Consider the following 14987-nt stretch of genomic DNA (forward strand, 5'->3'; position numbering starts at 1 on the left):
ATTTGTTTTTCAAGACATAAATATTGCACAGGTAGTAGAACACCAACATTCTGGTGTCTCTGACATAAAATGGTATCTTATTTAACATATCAAACTATACTACTGAATTAATTTATTCAAACATTTAAAGCCAATCATGTAGGACTTTGGAGCACAATCCTAAATGAGATGAGAAGACACAGGCACTTGAATATAGGCTATTAATGATGAAAAGGTAGAGGCTACAACAATTTCACAACTAAGGGCAGTTATGACTTCACATATGAACTGTGGTCTTTCACCAATCCAAATTCAGAAATAAGATCTAGTTACAAAAAAAAAAAAAAAAAAAAAAAAGCTGGATGTGGGTGGCGCATGCCTTTAATCCTGGCACTTAGGAGGCAGAGGCAGGTGGATCTCTGTGAATTTTTGGCCAGCCTGGTCTACAGAGCGAGATCCAGAACAGCAAGGGCAACACAGAAAAACTGTCTTGGGAAAAAAAAAATCAGATCTTCCCAAAATTTATGGTCAAATAATTTTTACTGAAATAAAATACTGATAGGTGTAAGTCTTAAGCTTTTTCAAATAAGTGTCTCAGGCTGTGAGACACAAGCCTATAATTTGGGAGGCAGGAGAGGCAGAAAGATCACAAGTTCCAGGACAGCCATGGCTACACAAAGAAACCCTGTCTCAAAAAGGAAAAAATCTTAGCTAGAGCTGAGCTCTAATCCTCCACCTTTGCCGCCACCCATTTCAACCCCTACCTGCACCATCAGTCGAATGGAATCTTCTATGCAAAATTTACCACTCACCTGATATCAAAAATGGCTAGAATTTCTAAATAGTCCACATCACAATATAAATTTTGCAGCACCACAGACATCATGAGTTTAAGAATTTTTGTCTGGCGATGTCCCATTTGATAATGTTAACTGATATGAATGTGTCAATATTAAATATTTCATAGGGAGTCATATTAGCATTTTTAAATGATCAAAATAATAAGAAATTTTAATGTTTTAAGTTATTTAAAATTTCAAAGTCACTAGAAAAAAAAAAATCACACACATTTTTACCACCCAAACATATAAAGCTTCGGACAGTCAGTATGGGCACATCTTTTTTTCCTTCCTTTCTTAAAGAAATTACGTTGACTTAGCCACTCCCTAGATTCTTGGTTTGCCAGTTTACAAAGTACACCCAAGAAACAATATAATATATGCACTGAAACCATCCATCCTCTATCATCTTTGGCTAGAAGCCTCATGAAAGGACACTGAGGGATGAGAGGGGCAGGCAGCCCATGTGCTCCCACCTTACACATCACTGACTGGCAGGCTGGCATCATCTAAGTCCACTGGCTCACCATCTTTTCCCTGAGGGCCATTTTTACTTTGAGGTCTAAGCAGAGCTTGTTCAGTCACTTTGGAAGCTGGTTCTCTTGGAGAGACAGTCTGGACCTTGAAGTTCCCTGGCTTGACCTTGGCAAGAGATTCGTAAAATCCTCGCTTCTCCATGGTATAGCTTGAGACCAGAGAGTGGCTGCGAGAGGCTGCGGAATGTGAGGTGGCTGCTGCTGCCCCGGCAGGACGGACAGTGTATTTGGATTCTGAAGGACAGCCGGAATGCTCCTGGAAAGAGGAGTGGTGGTCAGACACAGCTAATCGCTGACAACAAAGTTAGTCAGTCACTCAATGTGAGACTTGATTCTCTGAAAAACAAACAACACACACACATACACACACACACACACACAAAGCAGAAGCATGAGCCATGCAGCATAAATGTGCAAGTTCCTTCCCAAAGCAATGCATTTTAGGGGTGAGTTCAAAGCAATTATAGCCAACAACCAAATCCACTAAGAAACTGATTCTGTCACCAAAAATGAATTTGTCAGCTTATGGCACTTTGAAGGCCTATCTAGCCTAAAATGAAATACGGTGTTCCAACTGCAATTGAATTGTGTTGAAAAAAGAGTCTACCATCATTTAAGAGTAATGGGGATTATCCCAAGTATTTAAAAAAATAAAAAGACAAAATCTAAAAATGAAAGGCTATAGGTTAATCAACAAGAATCAAGACTTTTCAGACATGATTTTATCTAGTAGTCTGACAACTTGTTTTTTGCCTCTCTTAATTTCAATGCGACTAATTACAGCCAATTTAACTGTTTATTTTGGGTAAGTATACATTCACATGGTTTAATATTTTAAAAGTAAGAAAGGGTACAACTGAATCACTTTTAAAACTCTGATGAAGTAAGATCAGTTGGGAATGCTGATTTTATTGTACTTCTAGTAACAGATCTGAAGACACTGGGGGTGCTGTGCAGCTCCGGAGTGTGCTCTTTTACAAACACTAGCTGCTTTGAAAACAGCACCGCAATCAGGAAACACTACAGGCTCCCGTTACATGGTAAACTTCGCCAGAGTTATAAAATGCCATGCAATTCTGGTGACACAGTTTATCCAACGTGGGTGTGTGCAGAAATTTGCCTGGATCAGAACAAAGGCACATTTTAAGTGTTGTATATAAAAAAATTAAAAAAAACCTCAAAATGCATAAAATGTGGAAATCAATACTCTTGCAGCAATTCAGTCAGTTAGTTTCTGAAGCTCTGGAAGCTTCCATTAGCATGGTTGCTTTTGTCTTTTCTTACTATCCGTATTCAGTCTAATGACTACAGTAAAGAGTTTGCGTTAGTGATGACAACTGCAAAAGGCAGTCAGTTCACTCAACCTTCTGGGATCAGTTGTAAGTAGGAGCGAGTCCAGGCCCTCTACTAAGAAGGCACATTTGCATGAGAGCCCACATACGTGCTGCATTCACCAGCTCTTGATGTATACCTCTGTATACAAGGGTTCGACAGCCTTCTGGCCTGCCGCATCTGGAACACAGTGCAAAGCTAAGATTAGAGTTAACCTATATTGGGAGAGGGAGGAAAAGAGAGAATTCTGCTGATAGTCACAGCTGGACAGTCCGATTTGCCCCCACCACAAAGCACAGAACACAAACACCCTTCTCCAACTTTCCCTCTTCCCAACAGACATTGTTTTTGCAGAGAATCTCATACTTGACTGTTGAAAGTCACATAAAATGCAGGCAGTTACAAAACTTAACACCCATGAAAGAGATTTCTTCAATATTCCTAAAGGAATACCTGTATAATGATAAATGATTCAAGAATGGGAAATGTGGGTTACTATCTACTGATCTGTTATTATCAGCACCAGGAGACTACTAAAAGACAGTGTTACTACCAGGAAAAATACTGACAGTACAGGATGTCTAGGCAGATACAGAATACATCATAAAGGCTAGGGATGGCACACCAGGACAGATGGCAGCAGTGCTACTTTTAAGATGTAATTTCTCAACAGGGTTTGCATTTTTCAGAATGGAGATGAATGGCCAAAGTATTCCAAACAAAACTACTCCTTAGGATTCACTTGAACAAGATGAACAAGTGTTTCTCTGGCTGTCTCTGAGCAGATCATTTATTTAGTTGTTCCAATATTACTATCAAACCACAGCAAAGATAACAAGCTTTTCTACCAACCTGATAAAAAATTTAAATAATAATATGAAATAGGAAAAAAATTAATGGGAACACAAAACTGTACTTAAGGCTCTAGTTTGGTCAGTGGTATCCCAACACCATTAAGGAAAAAAAAATCTTAACTGAAAGTTGGCAAGTCAAGGGGAAACCAAGAGTGTTTTGCTAGACCCAAAAGTGCCTTGAATGGTCAGGCCAATGCCACATCGAGAGTGCCAAACTGTCACACTCAGACCTACTAACAAGAACCTAAGTGCAAGAACAAAGGAAGAAAGGCTCTACTCTTTAGCTGCCCAGCTTGTGCATTAACACAATGTGCACAGAAAGTTATGTACATGTGACACTACAAGGAAGCTCTGAATTAGGGTGAATTATTTTTGCAAGTCCAATTGGTATGAAAGTCAACATGCAAATAATCTCAACAAAGAAAGAAACTGAAGGATTAGGGAAGAGGAAGAAAAAAACTCCAAAGGATGCAGAGTCTCCCCAAGAAGGAGAAAACCTACAGAAGATGCTGATCTGCCGGGTCCCCGCTGTGCTACAATGGCGCCAGAGACTGCTTTAATCCAACTGTGCATCTCTTCCGGGCTATCAGCCTAAAGGAAATAAAAGGGATATCTCAGTCAAATTTCTCTCAAAATCACCTTCTATTTCCATATATTCCGTACCTTAGTAACTGCAAACACATTCAAAGACAGTAATTTCTAAAAAATAGTTTTCAAAGCATTTTGATTTCTATTATTTATTTTTGTTTGTTTTCTTTTTCAACACAAGATTTCTCTCTGTAACCCTGGCTGTTCTGAACTCTCACTGTAGACCAGGCTGGCCTTGAACTCAAGAGATCTGCTTGTCGTCCACCTGTTTCTGCCTCCCAAGTGATGGGACTAAAGGCGTGAGCCACCATGCCTGGCTTCAAAACACTCTAAAAGATTTATTATTTGTGTGTGTGTGTGTGTGTGTGTGTGTGTGTGTGTGTGTGTGTGTGTGTGTGTGTGTGTGTGTAGAGTGGAGTTCAGTAAACTCATGAATCACTGGTCCAGCTGTCCCCAGCTACAGAGGTCAAAAGAGGGCATTGGACTCCAATGAAGCTGTAGTTACAGGCAGTTGTGAGCCACCCAATGTAGATTCTGGGAATAAAACTTGGGTCCTCTGCATGAGTAGCCAGTGCTCTTAATCTCTGAGCCATCTTTCCAACCCCTGAAGGCATTTTTTTGTGTGAGTATGTGTTATTGGGAAGTTAACCGAGGTACTTACATGTTCAAAGAAAACACTTGGCCACTGAGCCTTTGTTTTAAAATGTGTGTTTTAGTTTTAACACAGTCACACTAAATTGCTCAGGCTGGCCTTCACTTCACACTTTATCGAGGTTGCTCTTGAAATTCCTGCTTCAGCCTTTTGAGCAGTTGTGGTTACAAGCATATGCCACTAAGCCTGGCTCAAAAACACTATTTTCAACCTTGTTTTTTTTTCTGAGCAAGTTACTATATGGAGACATATGATAGCCACTGCATGCTTTAAAACCAGGCACATAAAACTGTCAATGATGAACATTTTTTAAAAGGAAATAAGAGGAAGAAACCAAAGAAAGTTCTTATTTTGCTATCAAATGCTATAGTCTGAACCTGCTACATGTATAACAAACTTTAAAAACCATTCTGGCACCATTTTATGTATTAATTTTAGAAATAATTTCTTGGGCTGGAGAGATGGCTCAGAGGTTAAGAGTACTGGTTGCTCTTCCTAGAGGTCCTGAGTTCAATTCCCAGCATCCACATGGTGGCTCACAACCATCTGTAATGATATCTGGTGCCCTCTTCTGGCATCCAAGCATACATGCAGGCAAAAGACTATACATAATATTTAAAGACAAAGAAACAGGGTTTGTCTGTGTAACAGCCCTAGCTGTCCTGGAACTCGCTCTGTAGATCAGGCTGGCTTCGAACTCAGAGATCTGTCTGCCTCTGCCTCTTGAGTGCTGAGATTAAAGGTGTACACCATCACCACCTACCTGGCTAGAAATAATTTCTAATAGGACATTGAATTAAAGAAGCACTAGTAGTCAAATTCAGAGGTAGTCTCTTTCCTTTTTGTTTTGTTTTGTTTTGTTTGTTTTTTCAAGACAGGTTTTCTCTATGTTAACAGCTCTGGTTGTACTGGAATTTGCTCTGTAGACCAGGCTGGTCTTGAACTCACAGAAATCCACCTGTCTCTGCCTCTCAAGTGCCGGAAATAAAGGCATGCACCACCAATGCCCGGCTATAGTTCTCTTTCTTGATAAAGACTGCCAGTGTGAATTTAAATATAAGACCAGAATGTTCAAGGTGGTATAGCCACAGCACAAGCCTAAGAAGGTACCAACACATACCTTCTGCTATTTTAGAACCCCTCAGTCCTTGAGAAGTGATCTAAATTAGAATCTAGAATCTAAAATTTCCAAAAAGGTAAAATATAGAATGTTTCTGAGCTAATAATGTCTTTCCCCCACTTAAATGATGATTCTTTGCTTTACTGTGGCAAAACAATTTTCCCTATTTGTTTCAATTTTTAGGCCATGTTTTTTTTTCTATGCACTTTGTAAACTGCACATTGAATTTTATGTTTTTTACCAATTCTTTGTGAATTTCATACAATGTATTTTGAACATATCCACCCCCCTCTCCTAACTCCTTCCTCTCTACTCTCCCATCCGTCCCACTCAACTTCGAGATCTACACCCCCTTCGCCATCAAGTCCAGTTTGTGGTGCGTTGCTAATATTGGAAGTGGGGCCTGCTCTGGTATGTGGTCAGCCTACCGAGGGTCACACAGTCAAGAAAACCAACTCCCCCTCTCCCAGAATCTATCAAATGCCAGTAACTTCAAGGAGCATTTTTCAGAAGGCAGAACCTGGAGCAGGCACAGGGCAGAGCAGGAGCACAGTGGTCAAAGCCAGTGTGACAAGACAGAAGAACTGCTGATGGCTAACCTGACCTGGAAACATCCTAAAGAAATCAGTCAGGCCAAATTTTAAACACAGATGCTCCCGCCATCACACCTTCACAGTAAACAATGAAAACTCTGCAAATGAATGTTTAGTCACAAAAGAACAGAACTTGTGGAGTAGCCATACATGGAGTGAGTGTGGTGCAATTCTAAAATGTTTACAGAGGTGGCTTTTTTTTTTAGTTTTTGGAGACAAGATCTCATTACACAGCCCTAGCTGGCCACGGATTCATCAGGATCCACCTGCATCTGTCTTCTGAATGCCTTTAAACCCAATTAAAGACATGAGCCACCAGACCCAGCTATTTCCAAAGAACTTTTAATGGAAAAATGACAATATATGAAAACAAACAAGATGTTATACATTTAGTATGACCTTGCTTGCTGTAAGATCAATGCTTGGATGTGGGGGTATGTGTATTTTATAAACTATCATTTTAACTTTTCTACAATAAGCAAATCTGCTAACTCTCATTAACAAAACAAATGTTCTTTCCAATAATTTCATTTATATACCTGAGGCTTTCCTTTTTATAAAGTTAACAAACATATTAAAGAAAAACACAGAAAGTTAATACATTTGAAGGCACTGATAAAATGTAAGTAAAACAGCACTCCTTTCTAAATGTGACTCTGATCCATCTCACTAATTCATAACAGAACATTCCTATTTCTGAGCATGCACCCCACCACCAACCTACTACCTGACATCTTTCAATAAGCTGGTAAATTATACTTGTCAAAACCGACAAGCTTTGTTTATATTTATTTCACCCCTAATTGTTATTAATTTCTTGTAAGAGAATCTATAATCTCCAAGTAACTGTCTTACCTGCACATAAAAAGTTCGAGACGTCGTTACAATTTCAAACAGGTTGTCCCTCATCATTATGTCACTGTTAGGAAAAACAATCATCCAGTTGTATGTTAATCACAGTTTGATAGTTTCTCTTTTGGCTGGTTACTTGAGTAGTGCCAAATATGTGTCAATAAATCAGTGTTAGAGAAAAACACCAACAAAATCACATTATCTTTTCCCAGTTTTGCATCACAATTCACATGCTTTGCACAGCTCATTTAGAAAAGATACATAAAGCAACTTTAGAGTCCAAGTGTTTACAGTTCATTCAATTCAGCACCGCACAGCTGGTGCAGCTCCTTTTGACAACCTGTTCTGCAGCACTTTGAAATACTAAAAATACCTCAAATTGTTAAATCTCAGAAATTTCTCGTAATAATTTTTCCTTTACATTAAGGAGCTACTTCTGAAAAGTCATTTACAAATGAGTCATTTACTAATTTTTAGTTTTCAAATAAAATAAGATTAAAAAACAAAAGTGCAGCATATCTTAACCACAGTTAAAAATCCACACAAGAACGGAGAAGCACATGCTGTAAGCTTATGAACCACAGGAGGCACTGTTCTTCAAACTGTGCATGCCAGCATCAGGCAGTCCCTTACCTCTGCTTACACTCTTGGACTTTATGAACTTCTTTAAGTGGTATTACCCGCAGAGGTTCCTTTTCCTGGCAAAAAAGCAAACAGACACAGGACATTTCATCTCAAGGGCTAGCTATCTTACTTGGAGCTCAAGTCAATCTCGGACACAATACCTTCTAAAACCTGCAGCAGCAGGACAGCTTGTTTTATGCCCTTATACACACTGCTGTTTCAGTTTCTGGTCTCAGTGACAATCGCTAAGCAGCAGACGTGGTCATGGTGGACCAGTAAGTGCTCTATTCCCTCTTTTGGAATGTTACCTTGGCACAGATGGCACCGTGTAACAGGCCCAGCTTTTATAAGTCTGTGCACATGTGTCTAAATACACTTTGGGAACGTCTGCAGGCAAGTTAAAGACATGATGTATCTACACTACTAGGTATTGAGTTTAACTTCTAAAATGGATTTTCCATAATTATGGCACAGTTATGAAGCCCGAACCTCGACATCCTTGCAGTATGACCACAATCCACGGGTTCTGATCTTAAGTTACCGCATGGTATCCTTCAGGGTAGACTTGCTTTACTGTCCTTTCTCTCTGTCTCCTTTACTTCAGAGCAGTTACTTCTTTGGTCTTCTGTAATCTTGCAGAGCTGTAAAACGTCACCTTATTTCACAGACTGTGTCTCAGTCTGGACTTTCTGATGTTTATTCATCCTGATGTGAAGGCCACATGCTTCTAGAAGGAAACCACAGCAGCTGACTACTTCTCGGCCATTCCTTCCAGGAGGTGCGCAGTATGGACTTGACCAACTGCTGGTCTATGACTCATATTGGTCACCACTGAGACACTTGGAGCTCCATTTTCCAATATGATCTTCCCACCAGTTTCACCAAATATTGAGGATTCTTACCTAAAATCATTATTGGCATAGTTGCCTGCCAAATGGTGATTTTTCTAACATCATTCACATACGTATCAACCTGGAATTTGAAGAAACACTATTTCTTCTCCACGTATTTTCTCTGGGAACAGCGGATCTGTGATCTTGTCACTCAGCCAGAGTCTCATGATTGATGAGTACCATCTGTGCAGTGCACATCTGTATTCCCTAATCCTGAGTGACACTGAGAATTGTTACATACTTCTGAAAACTACTTTATTTTTATCACTCAGAAGTGCTGAGGCCCCAAGGCCTCAGATACACTGGGTATGCATGCTACCACTTAGCTCCACACTCAGCCCAGTTTCTTTCTAAATGACTTGTTTAGATTTTCTGTTTATTTTCCTACCAGGTATTCCCCTCAATTTTCTGTCTCTCTTTGAACCTTGAGATAATCACAAATTTACAAAAAGACTTAAGAACACAGTCACTTCAAGCTCAGCTGCTGCTCTAGTCTGCTACCCTAAAGTCTTCATGTTATGGCCATCAAAGCCAGCAAGTGGCCACCACACAATCTTACAAGAGAGAGTGCTTGCTTGCTATCTCTCTTTTCCTTCAATATGAAGAGTTCTCACTCCTCCAGAATGAGGAACGTAGAATCCTGCAGATCACAACAGTTACTTTATTTTGTAGATTGTCCTTTCCCTTGGATGTGGCTACTACTGTCACCCGGTGACTAAATACCTGTAACAGGAACAGCACAGAACTGATGCTGTATTCTTTCATGATATCCTGTCAGATGGTAAGTGGTTTCAACATCCTCATCACCAACGGAGTTCACTCAACCTGCCTGCCTGATGGAAGTGGTACCTGCCAGGCTTCTTCACTGTCCAGCTGCTCTCTTCCCTCTGTGCTCAGTGTCTGTTTCACAGCGTGGTCTCTCATTCCTGCTTAGGCATCTTGTCCCTCACTGTAGTTACACGAACTGGTCACCCCTCAATCACTGAGTCCTATCTATATGAGCACATGGATATGTGGAGTCCAGGTTTCTTTCAGGCGGGGAAATGATCATTCTCCCAAGACACAGTATATTTTACACTCACATGAACTCACATGAGGACACAATATTGATGTCTGGTTCCATATATGTTGAGTTATATCAAGAACTCCTGCTTTTATTCCAGGAACCTTGGCTTCTATTATCTTGGTGTATGTCCTCATTTTATCAACAGCTCTGTGTGACCATTCCCATCTCTGTCACTATCCACTCTCTGTGCTGTCCTTCCTCTCTGTTCTTCAGGCTGGGAAGGACAGCCTCCTCATCACATGTGGGCTCTGAATGTCTACACCAAGTACAGGTTTCTTCTGCCATTTTACCCCATAACAGCTTCCTAAAAGAATTGACACCTAAGACGAATCTGAAAATATTCCTAATACAGCAGCCATTGCCCATGAGTAACTATAAATTTAAACTACTAAAATGATAAAATTGGTTAAAATGAATGAACTCACCTCCTTACCACACTGGTTACATTACCAGCACTCAAAGGCCACATGTAGCCTACACAGAATAATACAGGTGTGGAACATATCTAGCAGGGCAGAGAGTTCGACTGGACAGTGCTGTTCTGATGCCTTCACTCAAATACAGCACATTTTGTAGAAGAGGCAGAGAATTTCATTAATTTATGCAATATCTACTGTAAGATTCAGACTACCTGACATCTTAAACAGAGCATTACTCAAACAGGGTGGGTGGTGGGGACAACACTCGATCTTTGATTCTGCCCTCAGAACACGACAAAGGTATCTCAAATGAAACAACTTAGAGTTGATCTGAAACAGGAAAAGAAAAGGCTATGAAAAAGCAGGGCCGAGAAGGCAGACATGCAGAGGGCTGGATGCTATTACGGGATCCCTTTAACCACCTCTTCCAATGCCCCTCTGACAGAGGTGCACATATAGGGGCTGGCGATAATTTCAGATCCACTGAAATGGAATGCTTCCTTGAAGATATGGTTGTTATATTTAAAACACATTTTAAAAAAAATGTGACTAACTAAATGCATTACAACCAAGTAGACTGAAATACAGATGCCTTCAAAACCAGAACCGGAGTATTTGAAAAACAAAACAGCATACAAGCATACAATCACGACAGTGTAATTTGGTAAGCATTTGAAAGTATATTTACGAAGTAACTGCATACCAGTTCAGATTTGAAGTAGCCTATTGTGTTTTCATCCAATTGAAAATATCTTCTCTTCCAGTTTTTCATCTACCAGAGAAGACACAGACATAGGCTTCAGAGAATGTCCAATGTTAATCACCCTTTAGCTGTTCCAATAAAAACCCACAATCAGAAATGCCAAGCACGCAGAAACAACACGCCCTTCCCGAGGAAAGTGGTAAATGGCATTTCTCCTTAGTAACCAGGCCTTGAATGATGGTCTCAGTCTTGGGCAGCTCACTCTCAAGAGTTTATGAATGTCTCTGGTATTTCAGATTTTTCAAAACTTTGTTTTGATTTTATGTGCATTGGTGTTCTGCTTCCATGTATGTGTGAAGATGCCAGATCCCCTGGAACTGGAGTTCCAGACAGTTGTGAGCACCATGTGGTTGCTGGGAACTGAACTAAGGATCTCTGGAAGAGCAGCCAGTGCTCTTAACCACTGAGCCATATCTCCAGCCTCTCAGATTTTTTTAAGATTTATTTATTTTACATGTATGAGTGCTCTATCTGCATGTATGACTTTATGTCAAAAGAAGGCATCAGATCCCACTATAGATGGTTGTGAGCACCATGTAGTTGCTGGGAACTGAACTCAGGACCTCTGGAAGAACAGTCAGTGCTCTTAACCGCTGAGCCATCTCTCCAACACAGTATTTCAGATTTTGATCTCTAACAGTGGAAAGGAAAGAAAAGGTATTCCCTTCCCTTATTGCCAGCCCAGCCCACAAGGTAAAGATCAGCACAGGAAATGTCATTAACCCATCAGGTTTATCTATCTACAATACGCATTTTAAGTATTTCATATATAATAGGTCAGCAATAACTAGAACAAACCCATACAGAAAATATTTAATACACTTTCATAGGAATATTTCTGTCAATTTTTTAAGCACCTAAAAGTATCTATAAATAGTGTTGGAGAGATGGCTCAGTGGTTAACAATGCTTTTCCAAAAGACCCAGGTTCAATTCTTAGCACAAACACAGGAGCTCATAACTGTCTCAAAGTCCAGTTCCAGGGGGATCCTACGCTACCTTGCTGCCCTCCACTAGCAGTCCACACACATGGTACACAGATGTACATTCAAATAAACACTCATATACATAAAATAAAAATAGATAAAATCTCAAAAAAATTAATGAAAAAAATCTGTAAATGATTTTTTTTTTTAAGATTTAGGAATAAGGGTTACCTCCTTAAAAGCCTAATTAGCCTACAACTAAGCCTCACAGCCTGGGGGAATTCTGCCTCCACCTATATAGAGAGCCTATCTTGAGAAACCTCTGGCCCCATCTTCCTTTCCCTGGAACCAATGATCCAACAGGCAGGAAGAATTTTCCCATGCTAACCTATCAGAAATTGGAGCACAATCAAACATATTACCAGGAGAGTTTGAAGTATTTCTTTATTTACATTTTTTTCCTTTTGTTTTCAAATGTTAAACTTTATCTTCTCTTGAGATTCTCAAGATTTATTTCATACAGAATAAACTTTATAAAAGCTGATAAAAAACAAACAAATGAAAAAAACATCAGCTGGGTGGTGGTGGCATAGCACAGCTTTAATCCCAGCACTCTGAAGGTGGATCTCTGAGTTCAGAGCCAGCAGTCTGGTCTGAGAGTTCCAGGACAGCCAGGGCTACAAAGAGAAACCCTGTCTCCAAAAAACAAAACAAACAAAAACAAGTCAAAGAAAACAAAAAACCCAAGACTTTGCTATATAGCTCAGGTTAACCTAGAACTTTCTTTCCTTTCCTCCTTAGTCTTCCAAACACTAGATTACAGGTGTGAACCACAGCACCTGGCAGAAAAATATCTGGAGTCTTAGAAACTGTATCTGTCTTGCAGAAATCTCCTACCATGACACTAATAATGGGGACAACCTGGACTCACCTATGGTGCTTGCTGAAGCACCTGGAGCTGTGTCAAAAACTATACCTCTCATTTACCTATTTCAAACCCCACCGACCATAGGTTCATAAAATCAAACTGGAAGCCTGGGAGATCAGGTGGCCCAGCCTCAGAGCTGTCCTCTCGCAGCCACTGCTCCTGGTCCTACCACTTCTCCTATGGCTCTGCCCTGAACCTGTCTGAGGGTGTGGGAATCAACAGGTCCTCCTGGGTTAGGATGGCTCAGCAGGGAAAGGCACTTGCCTCCAGTGGAGCCTTGGAATCCAAGTGAAGGCGGAAGGAGAGGACTGACGAGGTTGTTTTCTGATCTCACAGCAACATGCACTGCACTCATGTTCCCTTCCCTCACCCAGACATGCACACGCATACACAAACTAAAGTTTTTAATTAAAAAACAAACAAAAATCCCTTTCTGTCATAAACCTAGACTTAGGAAAGTTCATTTCAACTCAATGTTGTGGAAATATACATTAACTTACCCAGCTGCCCAAAGACCAAGGAAACAACTGTGCTGTGTGATAAACATGGAACAACCAACCCTTCTCTACCCTTCCCAGCAACAGACTGCTCTCCACTCGGGCTTTTCAAAACAAAGCACACAACTTGAATTCTGACTTGCAAGCTTGCTGGCACATGCCCTTCCCGACTTCACAGGTCTGGTTAAGCTACTCACCACTGCTCCTTGTTTCACACAATACCCAGCTTTGATAACTGCACTGTCTGGTGGTGGCTTAGGAGCAAAGTAGGGAAGATGGCTTTGGGACCGTTTCAAATTGTTTCTGTCCACAATTTCACCACATTCGTTTACTTCTTCTTTCTAAAATGAAGCGAAAGAAATTATTTTCTTGCTTTAAAATATACTTTCATTTAAGTTATCTTAGAAAACCTTAAAATTTGTGACACTCGATCACAACTTCCTTGCCAGTGATCACACCAGACATCCACTTCGATAGTTTTGCAGAACTGTCATTAGTGCTTTTTCTCGGGTTGGGCACTTCATGTTGAAATCATTTAAACAGATTCACAGGAAGTTACAATAAATATAAAAAGTAACAGAGGTCCTGTATACCCTTCAACCAAATTCCTCGCAAAGGGGAAGTGCATATTTCTAGGGTACATTACCCAAACCAAGCATCCATAAACTTTATTCAGATTTTAATAGTTATATATGTACTCTTTTGTCCATATGTGGTACTACCACATGCAGCTGCTGCTGTGGGATATCTGTACACTATGTGAAGATGTACTGCTGTGACTGGTTTAATAAAGAGCTGAATGGTCAATAGCTAGGCAGGAAGTAGAGGTGGAACTTCAGGGCAGAGAGAGGAACTAGGAGGAGATAATCGAGTCACAGGGTATATGCCAGGAGACACAGACAGGAAACAGGAGGTGAAAAACAAAAGAGAGGTAACACCAAGTGATAGAACGTAGATTAATATAAATGGGTTAATTTAAGTAATAAGAGCTAGTTAGAAACAAGCCTAAGCTATAGGCTGAGCTTTCATAATTAATAAAAAGTCTCTGTGTTACTACTTGTGAGCTGGTGGCCCAGAGGAAAATCCGACTACAGGCTCAACAACAATCTCCATAATCAACACAAAGAACTGCTCACTGTCACAGGGCCTGCTTGTGCTGCCCTTGAGCACTCCCATTCATTTGTTCTGACTTTTTGAGAATACAAATGAAGCACACATTAAGGATCTTTTGAAAATTTTTTTTTTTTAATTTCACTCAAAATAACTCTCTGAAAGCTCACTCAGGTGGCTCTTGGTGTCAACAGTTCATCGTCTGTGCTGCTATATCCAGTGCTGTGGGTGTACCACCATATCACGCTGCTGACCACCTACCCAATTAATAGTGTGTGTTATTTCTGGCAATTAGGAATGAAGCTATTATAAGTACCACATACAGGTTTTTGTGTGGCCAGAATTACCCACTTCTTTAGGATAAACGACTAGGAGAGTACATATGAGGCTGGAGAGTAACTACAAATTTACTCAAAG

At 40.2% G+C, this 14987-nt stretch overlaps 1 protein-coding gene across 6 annotated transcripts in view; it reads right to left on the minus strand.

The window, feature by feature from the left end:
• Positions 1-416: 416 nt before the first annotated feature.
• Plekha1 (pleckstrin homology domain containing A1) overlaps positions 417-14987 on the minus strand; it is a 49673-nt gene continuing 35102 nt past the window's right edge. For 3 of the 6 annotated variants that reach the window (XM_028868334.2, XM_028868342.2, XM_037209881.1), the window contains 6 exons: positions 13658-13801; positions 11051-11119; positions 7979-8043; positions 7349-7412; positions 4042-4131; positions 417-1610 (listed from right to left, as the gene is read on the minus strand). In XM_028868334.2, coding sequence (XP_028724167.1) covers positions 1296-1610; positions 4042-4131; positions 7349-7412; positions 7979-8043; positions 11051-11119; positions 13658-13801 — 747 coding nt within the window. In that variant the 3' untranslated portion in view covers positions 417-1295. Of the gene's footprint in view, positions 1611-2718; positions 2867-4041; positions 4132-7348; positions 7413-7978; positions 8044-11050; positions 11120-13657; positions 13802-14987 lie in introns of all 6 variants that reach the window. The other 3 variants (XM_028868348.2, XM_028868356.2, XM_028868363.2) reach the window with 3 other exon arrangements.

The sequence above is a fragment of the Peromyscus leucopus genome, chromosome 1 (genome assembly GCF_004664715.2).
Source record: "Peromyscus leucopus breed LL Stock chromosome 1, UCI_PerLeu_2.1, whole genome shotgun sequence".
Classification (NCBI taxonomy): Eukaryota; Metazoa; Chordata; class Mammalia; order Rodentia; family Cricetidae; genus Peromyscus; species Peromyscus leucopus.